The 16,979-nt window shown below is 52.5% G+C and overlaps 1 protein-coding gene across 1 annotated transcript in view; it reads left to right on the top strand.

Moving 5' to 3' along the window:
• WNK2 (WNK lysine deficient protein kinase 2) overlaps positions 1–16,979 on the top strand; it is a gene marked incomplete at its 3' end in the record, with an annotated part of 156,928 nt that overhangs the window by 38,641 nt on the left and 101,308 nt on the right. Inside the window, exons 3-7 of the mRNA XM_082842583.1 lie at positions 2,473–2,645; positions 2,879–3,099; positions 6,547–6,704; positions 9,466–9,554; positions 11,561–11,780. Of these exons, the coding sequence (XP_082698709.1) occupies positions 2,473–2,645; positions 2,879–3,099; positions 6,547–6,704; positions 9,466–9,554; positions 11,561–11,780 (861 nt within the window). The remainder of the gene's footprint in view (positions 1–2,472; positions 2,646–2,878; positions 3,100–6,546; positions 6,705–9,465; positions 9,555–11,560; positions 11,781–16,979) is intronic.

Here is a 16,979-nt window from a genome sequence, read left to right as displayed (position 1 = left end):
TTCTCTCATTTGGTTTTCAGATGCTTTCACTTTATTTTTTACATTTGAAAAATGGAGGTATAACTTACACATAATGAAACACAGATCTTAAGTGCATAGCTGATGAGCTTTGACAGATGCATGCGAAGGTGTAACCCTCGTCCTCTGTTACAATGTCGAGTGTTCCCGTCGCCCCCCACACCCCCGCAGGTTCTCAGCTCCTGCATCTTCCCCCACCAAAGAGGCAAGCCCTTGTTCTGGTTTCAGCCCCACCTGTGAGTTCTGCCTTTTCTGGAGTTTGGGAGATATGATGAATGGAGCTGCTCTCAATCCTTTGTTTTGGGGTGGTTACCTTGGAGGGGAGTGGCTGGATCTAGAGCAGGGGTGAACCCGCCAAGGGCTCACTGAGGCTTGTGCCAGCTTGCCCTTCCAACAGCTGTGTGCCCAGAGGGATCAGCTGCTCTCAGATGCCCAGTGGTTGGAATGATCCATCTTTTTATTTTAGCCCTTCTGGTGGGTGTGAAGTGGTATCTTGTGCTTGTAATTGGCATTTTCCTGGTGATTCACGATGCTGAGCATGTTTTCATGTGCTTATTGACCATTTCTGCATCTTCTTTTGTGACTTTGCTGTTCATGTCTTTACTGTTGAGGTATGGGAGTTCCATCTGTATTCTAGATGTGACTCCCATGTCAAATACACGTATTGAGGATACGTTGGTGGCTTGACTTATTTTCTGAAACAGAGCATCACCCTTGATGGGTAGAACATGTTTCCATGTTATTGTCTCGGTTAAATGGTTACTTTTTTGTATTTAGTGTTTCATTAGATTACAGAATATCTTATTCTTAAAATATGGAGCTTTAATTTGCAAAACCTCTTCCTTGATTGTTTCTTTTTAAGTAGAAGCTGCTCTTATCTATGTGTGTCAGCCTCTTAGATCTTTGAGGACATGAACTAGATTTTTTTTTGAAGTCACTTTTGTCCCTGAATTATTTGTTTTTCTGGGATCAGTCTTGGTATGTCTTTGCTGTGTTGGTGATTATGCTGTCCAGTTCCACTCGTGCGTGGAGTGTCTGATGAGGGTTTGTTGGCGTGGGCCTGGTGGGAGGGAGGATGCCTAATGGGTACAGTGCCACTTGGGATAGAATTCCTTAGCCGGCTGATCTCTCGTCATGATTCCAGGGCCCTCCTCTTCTCTTTGAATTGGTTCGAGTCTGGCTTGATGTCCTCTGAGGTCTTTCAAAGGACCCGAGGGGTTTTGGCCTGTGATTTTATTCAGCTCTGATTTCTTCCTCCCATTTGTCCAGATTTATCCATTTCTGTTCTCCTAGAACTCCTCAAAACTTGACGTTTTGTGTTCATTTGTATTTATGTTTCTTTCTGAGAGTCCTCCTGGTGGGAGGGTGAAGGCATGGGCTTTGTGGGCTGATTGGGCCATGATGGAGGTGACACTGGGGGTGCACACTCAGGCTTGGGGAGAAGGCCATGCTGGGGTCCCTAGAGGTAAGATTCATCCATGAGCTGAAGTTGAAAACAACAGAGCTCTGAGTGCTCTGAGGTGGGAATCCTTTGGAAGGTTTTAGGAAAGGAAGGGCCAGGATCTAGACTGCAGGGGTGGGATGAGGCAGGGGGCAGGGTTGGTGATGGATGGGGGTCAGGGAAATGCTGGAGCAGATGGGGTGGGGACAGACAAGGTGCTTGCGGTATTGGAATGTGCTGCGGGTGTCAGTGGTCTTCCTCCAAAGATGTGGCTGGAGCGCACTTACGGGCGACACCCCAGAGGTGACTCCTAGTACTTTGATGATGGTGTTATAGTTCCCCACTTAAACTTAAGGTCCAGCTTAGTGCTCAAGGTGCAGGTGTTCCCAGGCCCCAGGAGGTGTGTCTGCCACGTCCTCTGGGACTGATGCGGGCATGGCTGGGACTCTGCTCTTCTTCTCTGTTCTTGTCTCTTGTCAGCATCTCCTGATTTTCCGGTTGTCATCTGCTGTGGTTGTGAACGTATTCTCAAAGTTACGTGTAATTAGAAGTAAATGGATGCTTCTTTCTTTTAATAATACTCAGTAAGTAGGTGTGGAGGGAGCAAGGTTTCAGAGCTGTTCTTAGGGGAGAAGGTCATGAGTATTGCAGTGTGGGTTTTGGAGGTGTCTCTGGTTCCCGAGACCATGTTGCCTCAGCCCTTCTTGAGCAAGGAGGAGCTCATTCAGGGTCAATGAGGCTTCAGGGTCCTATGTTGCAGATGTTGGAGAGCCAGGAGCAGCTTGTGCCGGCTTTCTAAGTCAGAGGCCTGCTCTGCTCTCTGTGGATAAAGAGGGGAAGGACTTGGGTCAGACTTCCCTCGACCCTAGATGTCTAGTCCTTTCCATCTGCTGTGCTCTGTGTGGAAGGAGACGAGCGAGTGGCCTGGCAGATTCCTGGCCCTGGCTCCCTGGAAGGCCTCTGCCTGAGGCTGCGCAGGGCGTCCCTCTCAGCCTGTGTGTTTTTCTCCCTAGGACCGGAAGCTCACCAAACTGGAGAGGCAGCGGTTTAAGGAGGAGGCTGAGATGCTGAAGGGCCTGCAGCACCCCAACATTGTGCGCTTCTATGACTTCTGGGAGTCCAGTGCCAGGGGGAAGCGGTGCATCGTGCTGGTGACTGAACTGATGACCTCGGGGACGCTGAAGACGTGAGCATGCCACCTGCCCAGCCAGCCGGGGCCTCGGGGTGGGCTTGACCCGGGGCTCAAGGGTCGCGATGGCTGAGGCCCCAGGCGTCCTATCTGCTTGGGGTGGTCCCGGCTGGTGTGGCCAGCACCCCTCTCTCAGAAGTACCCCTGTTTGGGTGATAAAAACACAGCCCCCAGCAATTGGAAGCCCCTCCCCCACACGAGCCGTCGGTGAGCCGCACCCCCACCCGCAGGTACCTGAAGCGGTTCAAGGTGATGAAGCCCAAGGTCCTGCGCAGCTGGTGCCGGCAGATCCTGAAGGGCCTGCTGTTCCTGCACACCAGGACGCCCCCCATCATCCATCGGGACCTCAAGTGCGACAACATCTTCATCACCGGACCCACAGGGTCTGTGAAGATTGGCGACTTGGGCCTGGCCACCCTCAAGAGAGCATCCTTTGCCAAGAGTGTGATAGGTAAGCCCGTCTCCAGGGCACCTCCCCGCCCCTCGGGGTCACCGTCCTGCAAGAGTGGGGTGCGCTAGTTCTGCTCCCTTCCTGTGCCCCTCTGCCGGCCTGCAGCCCTGGATGCCCTGTGAGTCCCTTGGCTCTGTCCCTTGCGTGGTAAGGCTGACTGGCACTAAGGGGCTGTTAGTACTGTGGGTACTTGGGAGAGGGAAGGAGGTCCGGAGGACAGAGGGATGTGGGGACTTTGTGGTCAGTGAGGCTGGAGCTGGCTTCAGTGGGCTGAGGGGTGGGTAGGGTGCCCCAGGCCCTGAGGCCCACAGAAAGGAGCCCTTGGGGTACTTTGGGGCACGGAGTGAGCTTGTGGGGCATGGGGGCTGAGGGATTCCATGTGGATGGCGGTTTGCTGGCCGTTCCTGCCTCTGCATTTCTTGTCCTCCTCTGAGAAGCTGCTCTGTGGCTGTAGCTGCCATGAGGAGATGGTCTGCAGCTTGTGCCAGACCCGTGTGGGGTCCTGGTGTGGTCCTGATACACAGTGGGCACTATGTGTCCACCAGGCCCGGTGGAAGCCCCTCCAGGCTTTGCAAAGAGAGTGGTTGGAGGGACTGTGGGGCAGCCATTCACGGGGTTCAAGATGTCTGGAAAATGCCAGTGTGCTGCAGGGTCAGGTGGCTCCAGGACGTGGCTCTGGAAGCTTGGATCAGGTGGGATTGGGAGAGGCTCTCCTGCGTGCCGTGATGCGAGGGCTTCTTCCCACATAAGCAGAATGAGAGGGTGACTCAGGGCTTTGCGAGTTCATGGTTTTGCTGTATGGTTGGAGACAGAACTTGACCTGTTTGTGGAAACTGAAACCGGTGGGAATTTGGAAACTTCTCTGGCAGGGTAGTAGGTTTGGAATGTGACATCTGGGGCAGGGTGGCCACTGGGGGTGCCCTGTGGACATGGGGCCTCTGGCTGAACAGGGAAGCTGAGTGGTAGGGCAAGGGTTGACCCAGGCCTCAGTTCCCTATCTGTGAAGTAAGTGGAGCGGGTGAGGGTCTGGCTGTGGGGCACACCCCCAGGCCTGTGAGCTGCTGGAGGTTTCCAGGCGGGTTTTGCAGATTTGGCCTTGGAAGTGGGGGTTTCCTCGGTGCCTCTTTTCCCTCTTGGAAATGGACTTTCCGGTTGTTGGGGTGAGATGAAGCCTGGGTGTTTCCAGGAGGCACAGTGAGCTCCACAAAGGGTGCCTGATTTCATGGGGCTCCCTGATCACCCCACCTTTTGCTCAGCCGGAGCCCACGAGGCTCCACACTCATCGTAAGTGGGGGCTGATTAACGCATGTAAATAGGCCCTGGACAGCAAGGCCCTGGCCTCAGCAAGGGGCCTCAGCTGAGTGTGGGGGGGTCTGTGGTCAGGTGGGGGATCCCGCAGGATGACGCTTTCCCCTCCGTGCTGTGTCCAGGGTACCTGAGGGGTGGTTGATGCTGTGGATCCATTCTGGGTGCAGCCGTCAGAGAGGTTTTGTGCAGATAAGACGTAGCCCACTTGAGACATCTGGGTGGCAGCCTCCCAGATGCTGTCCGTGACCCTTGTGGGGTTTGTCCCTGAGGGCCACTTGGATCTGATGCTGTCATGGTGTGCTCTCACTGCGTTTGTGCTGGGTCCTGAGTAGGTGGAGGTGAAGTGGGCGCAGTCCTTCCTGCAGGTGTTCACAGCCATGGAGGCTGGGACGTGGGGGCTGCAGGGCCATGGGGCTGAGGAGGTGTGCCCAGAGGTCCCTGGAGAGACAGGTGTCTCTCTTCTTAACATTTAAATTTAAATGGCTACCTTGTAAGGAAAGAGAAAAAGGTTCAGTGTCTGTGGCCCAAGCGCATGCGCAGAATTGGCATTCCCCCACCATCCCGGATTGGAGCTGGGGCCCACACACACCCACTGCCCACCCTACCCACCCCCCCAAAGCCAGGACATCTGGGGGCCTTGGGGTATTTCTTGTAAAGCAGCGTTCCTGGTTCCCAAGGGTCTCAGAAGAGACTGAGCTGGGTGAGTGGGAGTCCTGACCAGGTGAGTGGGGTCCCCCCAGACCAGCTCAGCTCCCAGCTTCTTGCCAGCAGCCCTGAGGCTCCTTTCTCCCTCTTCCCCTATAGACGGATATAGCCAAGTGCAAAAAATTTTCAGTACAGTCATATGGTTCAAAAGCCCAAAAGGATGAAAAATTCCTTGTGCAAGGTCCCTTGAACTCCTGTTTTCTCTCTACTTATCATTATTTCTGATGGAATCTTCCGGAATTCTTTATGCGTGTATGTAAATCGTAACACAGATTCTTGTTTTTCCCATTTTTTTTACCCAAACTGTTAACTTTTTTTTACTAAACATATAGTACATCTTAAATTTGAAATTATAGGTAAAGGAGAAAAAATTAAAATCACCCTTAATTTCTCTGCATCCCAGGCCCCCCCCCACAACCCCCCATGCTTTTTAACCCAATAGTGTGTGCTGTTTTGCATCTGCTTTTCAAGAAAACTGGAACATTTTGAGAATCTTCCAAAGTCCACAAAGATGGAGAAGTGAAAATTAAAAGCAGCCTTATTGAAATTGATGGCCCCTTGTCTTTGCATTCAGCTTGACAGGTGCTCAACTGGACCTATTTTAATAAACGGAGTTTGTGATTTTTTAAAGCAAATGTTTGTTACAGGAAAATTAAAAACACCAGACTAGTGTAACTACAGGAAAAAGCAGCCATAACCCCACCTCCTAGACGAGTCATTTTGGTCTGTGCGCATCGTTTTATATGGGATGGTCAGCCTGCATGTGCAGTCGTATGTATGGCTTATTTGACTCAGCCTATGTGAGTCTCTCACGACCTTAAAAATTCAGAGTAGGCGTTATTTTAAAATCTCTTGTGCTTAGAATGGATGGGCAGTTCTCACCATAACACCTAGCTGGTACCTGCCAGGTGAATGGCGCCTGCCCAGCTGTCCCCAGGCAGCCATCCTCCGCGAAGATGATCACCGTCTGGGCTGCTGGGTGCTCTGCTTGTCTAGGGACATGGGAGGCTTTCTGGGGTTTTGCAGTTTAAGGAGCTCTGTGGTGGCCACACGTTTCTGTCTGCTTGGGGTTATCTGGGCCTGTGGCCGGGACGGGTGTGCTCAGGCTTCTGCCTCCTCAAAGAGGCACCTCTGCCGTTTCTGGCACAAACCCTGTCTCCTGGGAAGTAATGGTCTCCCAGCTCTGTGGTCAGGGGATGGCGCTGTGAACTGATCCAACCTGGAATCAGGAGGGTCCAGGGGGAAGTTTGGGGAACTTCTGTCAGTAAAGCAGAATCCTGTTTGAATCCTGCATTCCAGGACCAATGACAAGGAGCATGGGGGCAGGGCCAGCCCTGGCTTGTGGATGGGGGAGGAGGCGTGGGGCTCTGAGAGGCCCAAGGGTCTCCTGGGCTCAGTGACCACTGACCCTGCATCTTTTGCTCCTGGGCGCAGGTACCCCCGAGTTCATGGCGCCAGAGATGTACGAGGAGCATTACGACGAGTCCGTGGATGTTTACGCCTTCGGGATGTGTATGCTGGAGATGGCCACCTCGGAGTACCCCTACTCAGAGTGCCAGAACGCTGCCCAGATCTACAGGAAGGTCACCTGTGTGAGTCCACCGGCCACTGTGACGGGCTGTGTGTCCCGCGCTGGGCTCTGTGTGCTTTGTAAAATCCTCGCAGAAGCTGTGTGAGGACGGGAAGGAAGCCATGTTACAGATGGGGAAATAGAGGCTTAGTGGGTAACTCAGGTCTCTGAGCTGCGGTGGAGTAGCAGCAGTTGTAATGTGGGTCATGGGCGGATCCTGGAGGCTGTCACTGGGGCCTCATGCAGCGCTGCGGGGCTGGAGCACCGAAGGGGCCTCTCCAGGAGGTGCCCAGGCCGCCTGTCCTTAGAACCCCTCCTCTGTGCCACCTGGGGGCTGCTGGCTTTCCCATCTTCCGGCATGTCCCTAGGCTTTAACCGGATGGTTTCAGTTGTGAAAACAGCATCCTGTTCTTCTCCCTGTGGCTGTCCCGCTGGGTGGGGCATGCAAGGGGAGCGTCCAGGGCAGGGCAGCTGGGGCTGCGGCTTTTCCGGGCCCTGGTAGCTCACTGTCCATTTGCACCTGCGGCCCCAAGGCCCCACCACCTGAGTGCTGGTTGCCTCGCCCCGCCCCCGATGCAGCCTCCTCACTTCTGCAGAAGCAGGAGGAGCCATGGTTCTCGCCATTCCAGAGAGCCCGCCCTTATCCCGCCCTCACCTTGAGCCCTTCCCGCAGATTGCAGCTTGCGTCTGTCCTTCGGTTCTTAATTCTAAGTTAATCTGTTGGTCATTTATTTGCTTTGAGCCCCTCCTGTGTGCCGCTGAGGGTGCAAGGTGGGAAGAGAGAATCCTTGGTTGGCAGCACTTGTGGGCATGGGTCAGAGACCCACAGATAGGCGTGCAGCTCCCCAGTGGTGCTGACCGGAGAGGTGGGCCCATCGGCTGTGGGCAGTGGTCCTCCAGGAGGACAGGGGAGGGACCCAAGGGAGGTTAGAGCTGCATTGCCAGGCCTTGAAGGGGTGCTGGTGCCCAGGGTGCAGGTGGAGCAGCTGCTGACCTTGGTTCTGGTTGCACATGTGGATGGGGTGGTGGTCCTTCTGCTGGGCTTGGGGAGACAGGGACTGAGTCCCCTGGGCACATGCTCCTCGGCCACTCTGGTTCTTCCACCAGCCCTGCTGCCTCCCATTTAGGCCCTGGGAGACAGGACACTAGTCAGTGTCCCGCGGCTCCTATGTGGACCCACGTTGGTTTGGGTAAAGCTAGGCTTGGCCCCACCTTGCCTCCTTGAGGAAATCAGATGAAAGGTGCATCCCCTGATCCTTGGTGTTTCCTCTGTTTGCAATAACACCCTTGTGCTCTGGGTCCTCTGGGCCCTCACGCTACACCCACACACTGGTCCAGCATCTGCTCCTGTCCTTGGGAGTCTCTTGGGGTCTTGGTGCCCATAGTTCTCAGCTGCCCCAACTCTGTGCTTCGGAGCCCAGAGACGCGAGCCCCTTCAAAACAGCCACTTGTTCTTCTGGCACATTCTTCACCTGCTTTGGGGGCCTCAGCTCTCCAGAGATTTAAATGACAGTGTACGTACACACTTAGCTGTGTTTATACTTTCTCAGACCACCTGCCCCCACCCCCGTAGGACTGTGGCCTTTCTTTCTGGCATAGGTAAACTTTTTCTGTTGGCTTCAGTGGTGTGGCACGGGGTTCTCATCTTAGGGGGACCCCTTATCTGCTTCTGAAACCCAGGGTGCTGTGTCTGTTGCTGCACAGACTCCCCTGCGTGTCAGGCATAACCTGACCCCCATTGGTTATGGCTAGGGGTCGTGGGCAGGGGTTCGGTGGGCACCATGGGGCCCCAGCCGGGTGGTGGGAGCTGCTGGGGATACTGCACTCCCAGGTCTGCCCCTGGGCTGGGGGTGTGCCTCCCCTTTCCCCCAGCCCTTTCTGTGGGAAAACGTATGCTTTAAAAAAAACAAAAAAACAAGCCAGGACAAGACCTTTGAAGGCAAAGTCGTTTTGAAGGAGGAAGAACATGACGGTTGAGCCCTCCCTGTGTTCAAACTGTTTAAAAACCAGGATCCCCTCCCCCCAAACCCCACCCTGAACAGATTGCAGATAAGCCCGGCAGTCCAGCCCCTGTTTCTCCCGGAATCCTGTCTGCTTGTGGGATTGACACGCTGCTGCCCCCGTGCCTCTGGCTGCACACCCCTAGCACCCGCTGGGTCTCCGGTCAGCATGAATGCTCAGTCACCTCCTGCTCCCGCTGCCTGAAAGGCATCTGATGTGGCTGCTGGCTGTGGAATTCCGTGGCACAGATGCTTGCTTGCAGCCCCCTCAAGCCACCAGGCCTTGGAAGTCAGCCCCGCCGGTGACCACAGTGGGGCCAGCCACGGCGACCACATAGTGACTTCTGCACCCTCCAGGGGGCTGTGGCGAGAAAGGCCAGCTCTTTAGGGTTCCTTGTCCAGCCTCCAAGACCCTCTGGGCAGCTGGCATGGGAGGCCCTGGCTGGCTGGTGGGTGGCCTTGGGCAGGTGCGCCTCTCCCGCCCCCTCTGCTGTGCAGTAAGAGTGCACGTGCTCCCTTGTGGGGAGCTGGGTTGGGCAGAGTGAGCATCATTGATGTCTGCTCTGAGTGTCCCCTGAATCTTTCTCTTCCCCAGACCTCACTACTCCCGACAGCCCTTCAGTGGGGACTTAGACTGAAACAGCCCCCCCGACCCCAACCCCAACCCCAACCCCAAACAAGGCTTATGCACTTCCTGCCTTCTCTTCTGCTGGGGTGAGTGTGAGGTGCGCAAGAAACAGACCCCAATTTGGTATTAGGTGACTCTGCTCATGTCATCTTCAGGGCATCAAGCCGGCCAGCTTTGAGAAAGTGCATGATCCTGAAATCAAGGAGATTATTGGGGAGTGTATCTGCAAAAACAAGGAGGAAAGGTGAGTTCCCAGGCAGCACTGGATCTGGGCTGTGGCTCTGGCTGAAATCGCTTCCCAAGAGAAGAAGAGCGTTGGAGATAGGCCACTTTAGGCCACAGGCATACCGGGTCCCAAGAGGCCTGCTGGGCGGTTGGTGGGCAGTCCCTGCCTGAGCTCTGCTGCCTGGAACATGCTCCCTGGCTTTGGGGACTGTCCTAGAGCCCCCAACCCCTTGGCTGGCTGCTTCTCGCCCACCCAGCCTGGAGTGTGGGCGCTACTGGGGCCTCATTCATCCCTTGTTGCTTTTTTCCTGTGTTGTCCCCAGCAAGCCTGTCCAGCCCCCCAGCCTGGAGGACACCCCCATGCCAGGCTCCCCTCTCTCTCAGCTCCAGGCTGCGTCTTTCATGCACCTGTTTGTCTGACCCATCTCAAAGTCCCACATTCAAGTCAGAGCCCTTGAGATGCCCCGCAGACCAGCTCCCACCTCAGGTCAGGGCCCTTCCTTCCTCAGCTGGCCAGCCAGGATGCTAGGTGTGTGTTCGGAGCCTTCCTCCTTCCTTCTTCCCTCCCCCATCCCTCCTCCCTCTTTCCCTTTTTCCCTCCCTCCCCCTTTCCTCCCTCTTCTCTCCTCCCCAATCCTTCCTTCCTCCCTCTCTCTCTCCTTCCTTTCTTCCCTCCCTCCTCTCTCTCTTCCCCACTCCGTCCTACCTTCCTTCCTTCCTTCCCTCCCGCCTTCCCCATCCCTCCATCCCTCCCTTTTCTCTCCTTCCTTCCTCTCTTCTGGCCCTTCTTTCCCTATCTCCTCCTTTCTCCCATCTCCCTCCCTCCTCCCTCTCTCTTCCTTCTCCCCCCTGCCCTTCTTCTCCTGCCCATTCACCACCCTCCCCATTCCTCCTTCTCCTCCTCCTCTCCCCACATACCTCTTCCTCACTTCCTCATGTGCCCTGCCTGCCCCTGCACACCCAGCTCATGCCCTCTCCCCCATTTCTGTGCCTAGCATTGATCACTGTCCTTTTCTGTCATCTCTCATGTTGGGGCCCTGTCCTGATCCCCAGGCCTTCTCTCTTGCCCCCTGCAGGTTATCGTGTTTTGTTTTTTAAACACAAATACTAAACGACTGTGAAAAGTATATCACATCAGAAAAGTACAGAGACCACCTCCCAAACCAGGACAGACAGAACCCCCAGGGCTGTGACCTCTGCACCCCCAGGGGCCCTAACTCCTGACCTTCCCCAGGGTCCCCACAGGCATTTGTCACCCTCCCTGAGGGTTGCTCACCCTACTCTCCCCCTTTCATTCATGGTGGCTGTCTGGGCTGCATGTGGGATGTGTTGTCTTCAGCAGCAATCAGGGATGGGCCACTGGAACTCGAAGGCCACGGTGACCACAGACAGGATGCTGGGAGAAAGCCAGTCCCAGGACAAAACAGGGATCTGTTTGTGCCAGAGACAGGAACTAGACGAGCATTTAGGGATGTGGATTTGGGCGGCAGAGTGGTTAGCATGGCAACACCCACCCCCCATTACCGTGCTGAGGAGCCGCCGAAAATGTCCCTGCTTCCTTGAGGCCAGGGTCCCTCAGGTGGTGAGCTGGGGAGGTGGGGGCCTGCCTCTTCTGGGTCCAGTTCAGTTTTACCTGGAGTCAGGTATCCTGTGACAACTGAGAGCTCCCTAGCACCTCAGCAGGCTTTGACTACACAGTGCAGAGCCTGATTCAACCATTCTTTTCTGAATTACCCAAGTCTCTTAAAAGTAGGGATGTTTAATTTTTATAATGAGAGAAAAAAAGAAGGCTTACGTATTATGCAGTTAGATGTCTTCAGTAGTAGGGTTTTCCTCTTCCCCTGGGAGTTAAGGAACGGAGATGTACTGTTTTGTGCTGCCCTCGAGGGCAGATACTGCCCAGTGGGTAGTACAGTCAGAGGACTTTCTAGAGGGAGCTGGGCTGGTCGTGGCCCCTGCACCCCATGTCCAGGACCCCCTCAGCAAGTGTGCCTTTGTCCTGCCTGACAGCCATCCCCTCCCCAGGTACGAGATCAAGGACCTGCTCAGCCACGCCTTCTTCGCGGAGGACACAGGTGTGAGGGTGGAGCTGGCCGAGGAGGACCATGGCCGGAAGTCCACCATCGCCCTACGGCTCTGGGTTGAGGACCCCAAGAAACTGAAGGGCAAGCCCAAGGACAATGGGGCCATAGAATTCACCTTTGACCTGGAGAGGGAGACGCCGGATGACGTGGCGCAGGAAATGGTAATGTGTGCTCGTTCCTTGGCAAATCTGGGTGCGTTCCTTGAAAGCGTGTGGTTTCCAAAGATTAGAATGAAGTCAGAAAGGGAGTGTGGTCCTGCAGTGCGTGGGCAGTTCTGGGAACAAGGATCCCTGTTGGTCGAGTGCAGCTGTGAAGGACATAGGTCTGAATCACCCTGCTGCACAGATGTAGGACATCACCTTGGAAATGGTGCAGTGAAAGGATATCGTGGACTGGTCGGAGAGATCCCTGGGGACTTTAGCATAGCAGGAAGAGCCCTGTTTGGACCAGATTCTTGCTAACTTTGTGCAGGTGTGGGCCTTTGGGTTTGATCTTTATTTCACTTTGTTTCTGTGGAGCATCGTGGTCTGGAGGGCCTGGTGAGAGCAGGAGAATAGAGATGTTTTGTATCACAGAGGGAAAGGAGTATCCGTGAGAAATAAGACGCTGGTTTTGACTGGAAAATCTGAGCAAGAGTGAAAATATGCATGCTTGTTGCAGGAGAGTAAGTGCTTGGCTGTGCCTGTCATAACCACAGAAATGCATGCCCTTTTTTTCTCTTTTTTAAAATAAATGTGTCACTGAAAATAGCACATCTATCAAAAATGTAGTAAGTCACAAGGGTATGGCTGATGGAGTCTTTACAAGTGGATTCCCTGGACCCCAGTAGGTTTTTTTTTAAATTAATACAATAAAATATATTTTTACAAATTGAGGTATGGTTGATTTACAATGTTCAGGTGTACAGCAAAGTGATTCAGTTATGTATATGTGTATATACATGTATACGTGTGTGTGTGTGTGTGTGTGTGTGTGTGTTCTTTTTTAGGTTCTTTTCTAATATAGGTTATTACAGTATATTGAATATAGTTCCCTGTGCTATATAGTAGGTCCTATTGTTTATCTATTTTATATATAGTAGTGTGTATCTGTTAATCCCAAACTCCTAATTTATCCTCCTCCCAACTCTTTCCTCTTTGGTAACCATAAGTTTGTTTTCTATGTCTGTGAGTCTATTTTTGTTTTGTGAATAGTTCATTTGTATCATTTTTTAAGATCTCACATATAAGTGCTATTGTATGATATTTGTCTTTCTCTGACTTTACTTCACTTAGTATGATAATCTCTAGGTCCAACCAGGTTGCTGCAAATGACATCATTTCATTCTTTTTTATGGCTAATATTCCTTTATTTTATTTAAGTAATATTCCTTTATGTATATACAGTATCACATTGTTTTTATCCATTCAATTGTCAGTGGACATTTAGGTTGTTTCCATGCCTTGGCTGTTGTAAATAGTGCTGCTATGAACATTAGGGTGCGTGTATTTTTTTTTTTTTTTGAAATAGAGCTTTTGTCTTTTCTGGGTAATGCCTAGAAGTGGGATTGCTGGATCATATGGTAACTCTGTTTTTTAAGGAACCTCCATACTGTTCTCCACAGTGGCTGCACCAATTTACATCCCCCCCCAACAGTGTAGGAGGGTTCCCTTTTCTCCACACCCTTGCCAACATTTATTATTTGTAGACTTTTTGATGATTGCCATTCTGACAAGTGTGAGGTCATACCTCATTGTAGTTTTGATTTGCATTTCTCAAATAATTAGCCATGTTGGACATCTTTTCATGTACCTGTTGGCCATCTGTATGTCTTCTTTGGAGAAATGTCTGCTTAGGTCTTCTGCCCATTTTTTTGATTGGGTTGTTTGTTTTTTTTTGGTATTGAGCTATATGAGCTGTTTGTATATTTGGGAAGTTAATCCCTTTTAGGTTGCATCATTTGCAAATATTTTCTCCCATTCTGTAGGTTGTCTTGTTGTTTTGTTTATAGTTTCCATCACTGTGCAGAAGCTTTTAAGTTTAATTAGGTTCCATTTGTTTATTTTTGCTTTTATTTCCATTACTCTAGGAGACAAATCCAAAAAAATATTGCCGTGATTTATGTCAAAGAGTGTTCTGCCTATGTTTTCCTCTAGGAGTTTGATAATATCTGGTCTTGCATTGAGGTCTTTAATCCATTTTGAGTTTATTTTTGTATATGATGTTAGAGAATGTTCTAATTTCATTCTTTTACATGTAGCTGTCCAGTTTTCCCAGCACCAATTATTGAAGAAACTGTCTTTTCTCAAATGTATATACTTGCCTCCTTTGTGGTAGATTAATTGACCATAAGTGTATGGGTCTATTTCTGGGCTTCCTTTCCAGTTCCATTGATCTATGTGTCTGTTTTTGTGCCAGTACCATACTGTTTTGATTACTGTGGCTTTGTAGTATAGTCTGAAGTCAGGGAGCATGATTCCTCCCGCTCTGTTCTCCTTTCTCAAGATTATTTTGGCTATTCGGGGTCTTTTGTGGTTACATAAAATTTTTAAAATTATGTTGTTCTAGTTCTGTGAAAAATGCCACTGGTAATTTGATAGGGAAAGACCCCAGCATGGCCCTGGAAGGTGGGCTACAAGAGGTGGAGGGGAGGCTGCCTGCACAGGCTCCTGTGGGGAGCGTATCTGCGGGGCCAGGCTGTGCTGACCACTGCTCAGTGAGGCTCTGCTCAGATAAGGAAATTGAGGCTGGCCATGCCATGTAAGGTGTGGCAGCCACGGACCAAGGGGAATTCAGGGGACTGGGCATGTGTCAGGTGAGGGGTCCATGGAACTTGGTTTAGGTAGTTGCAGCAAGTTAGGGCAGGACAGGAGTGGGAGGTGCACGGCCAGTCAGGACCCTGCCTTCCACTGAACAGCAGCCTGTGCCCCTGATGGCATGTGTGGTAGGTGTGACGCCCTGCGAATGGCACGGAGCCCGTGTCAGGACTCCTCAGCTGCTGGTCACATTCCTGGGCCTAGAAACAGACACCTCTGCTGTAATCGGATTTAACAGTATCATTTAGCTCTGTGCTTCTGGGAGGATCTTTCTATGACCTTGCATAGTGCGCACTGTTGAACTGCTACATATTTGTTGAGAGTTGCATTAAGATGATTACCAGCTTATCTATTTTAGTATAGTAGTTTGTATCTGTTAATCCCATCGTCCTAATTTGTCCCTTCCCCTCCCTTTCCCCTTTGGTAACCTATGTCTGTGAGTCTATTTCTGTTTTGTATATAGATTCATTTGTATTATTTTTTTAGATTCCACATTAAAAAATTAGAAAAGAAAAAAAAAGAGAATTACCAGCCCATCAGTCCTATAATTCAGGATCTCTGTTTTTCCATACCGCGACACTGTGGTCTCTCCATGCTTTCTGCTGAAGTTTAAAGCACAAACATAAGTAACGATCAAGGTGGTGTGCAGGCTGGTATCCTGTGAGCTGAGGTTCAGGAAGGTGGGTTGCATATGGAAAGTGTCCTGGAGGGACCGCGGGGACTGGGGATACCTGGCTAGCAGCTCCAGGTGTCCCGGGGGCAGGAGGAGCAGAGGGAGGCCTCGGGGGGGTTGGCTAGGCCTGCATGGAGATGAGGTGGGTCCCTGGACAGCCTTGAGGGGGTGTGTCTGTCGAGGTGCAGGCACCTCAGGAAGCACAGGTGGAGAGCAGTGTTCTCGTTCCCCCATGAGCATTGCATAGCGATGGCGTGAGAATGACAGGGCACACAGTTTCCACGTGGTGACCTGTCCTGGAGGCGCCTGGGACCCAGACAGCCAGTGCCATCTGCGTCTCAGCTGGACCAGGTACCTCCTCCAGCTCCAGCTCTGTTCTCGGTTCTGTTCCAGACACTCTTCGATTATACGACAGTGGTGCCCAAATGTGGCCTGGGCCCCTTCCCAGGACGTGCCCACCCTCCAGAGAGGACTCATCCCTTCTCTGCCTCGACATAGAAAATACCTTGGCCCCTGGCCGCAGCACAGATGCTGCCCAGCCCCCAGGTCCTTGCGTACATGCCTGTGCCTGTAGCCACGGCCTGGTCCTCACCAAGTCCCTGGCCCCTGACTGGACTCACGGGTGGGAGGTGTCTCCAAGAGCTCCCAGTGCAGGCCCTGGGCCTGGCGCCTCCCCCTTCCCTCTCCTCTGTCTCCTTTAAAAGCGCCTTCTTATGGGGAGCGTCCTCTGTGCTGTATGCCATCCTTGCAGAAGAAGGTTTATCACTGTGTTCAGTTAAGGAATAATAGAAAAACAACACATACCCAACACTCTGCTTAAGAAACAGAATGAGCCCAGAGCCCTGGAGTGCCTGTGATGAAAGTGGCCGCACTCACACAGCGGGGTCTTCCACCTGTGTGAGTGCCCCGGTTGTTACTGGCTGCTGCTCCTGAGCCCTGGCGAGACCTGGCTCCTGGCTGGTCCTTGCAGGTCAGTGCTGGTCCTGCAGCCGTTGGCCAGGGTCTAACTTTCCCTCTAATCCCCTCCCCTTCCCACCCATCCGTAAATACCAGAGCCAACCCTGGGGTCTGGGGCTCTCCTTCTCCCTGGGGTCCTGATGGCAGCTGCCTGGGCCTCTCCTGGGCTGTCCCTGGGCCAGGTGTCAGGACCCCGAGGAAGCCCCAGCTGGGCAGAGTTTCAGAGTTCACAACTCCCAGGTTGCTCAGCTGGGTGTTCACTTGCTGATAGCTTTAACTCAACACACACACTCCTTCAAAACTTAAAGTAATTTAAAGAGGAGATGACTACGAATGAAACACCAGTGTTGGTTATCATAAACAGATGGTAACCTTACAAAGGAAGTGCTTTGAAAGCATAGGGGTGTCACTGCACTGCCAGTTCTAGGACTTGGCACCTGGTCTGGGCTGCCCTGTTGTTAACACCTGAGCTTATTGACTGTTGAGTGGTGAAGATGATGAGGCTGCCTTCCTGAGGCTACCTGGGGGTGGGAGGCAGGCCGATGGGATAGCTTTCTCTTCTCCCTCTACCATCTCCCCCCAGCAGGGGGTGTGGGGAGGGTGCCGGTGGTGGGTGGGGGATGCAGTGGGGAGGCCTGTGTGAATGTGGATCAAAACAAAGATGCCCCCAGGGCTCAGAGAAGGGTGGGCTCTTTGGGGACCTGGGCTGGCTCTGATCTGGAAGTGACCCCTCGTGTAGACCCCCAGGGTGGGAGGGGAGGGAACCTGTAGCCTAGCCCAGGGATTCTCTTGTTTGTGGTACCAGCCCTTCTCCTACACAGCCTCCAGATAATAGGATGTTCCAGTGTGGCCAAATTCTCTGCTGTTTGGGAAAAAATAGAAGAAACACCTTGGAGAGGATCACTGGGGGGTGACTGTGAAAATGGAGATGGAAG

Source organism: Leucopleurus acutus (assembly GCF_964270905.1).
Source record: "Leucopleurus acutus genome assembly, chromosome: 7".
Classification (NCBI taxonomy): domain Eukaryota; kingdom Metazoa; phylum Chordata; class Mammalia; order Artiodactyla; family Delphinidae; genus Leucopleurus; species Leucopleurus acutus.
Note: the sequence above shows the minus strand (reverse complement) of the source record. Positions and strands in the feature narration are given on the sequence as shown.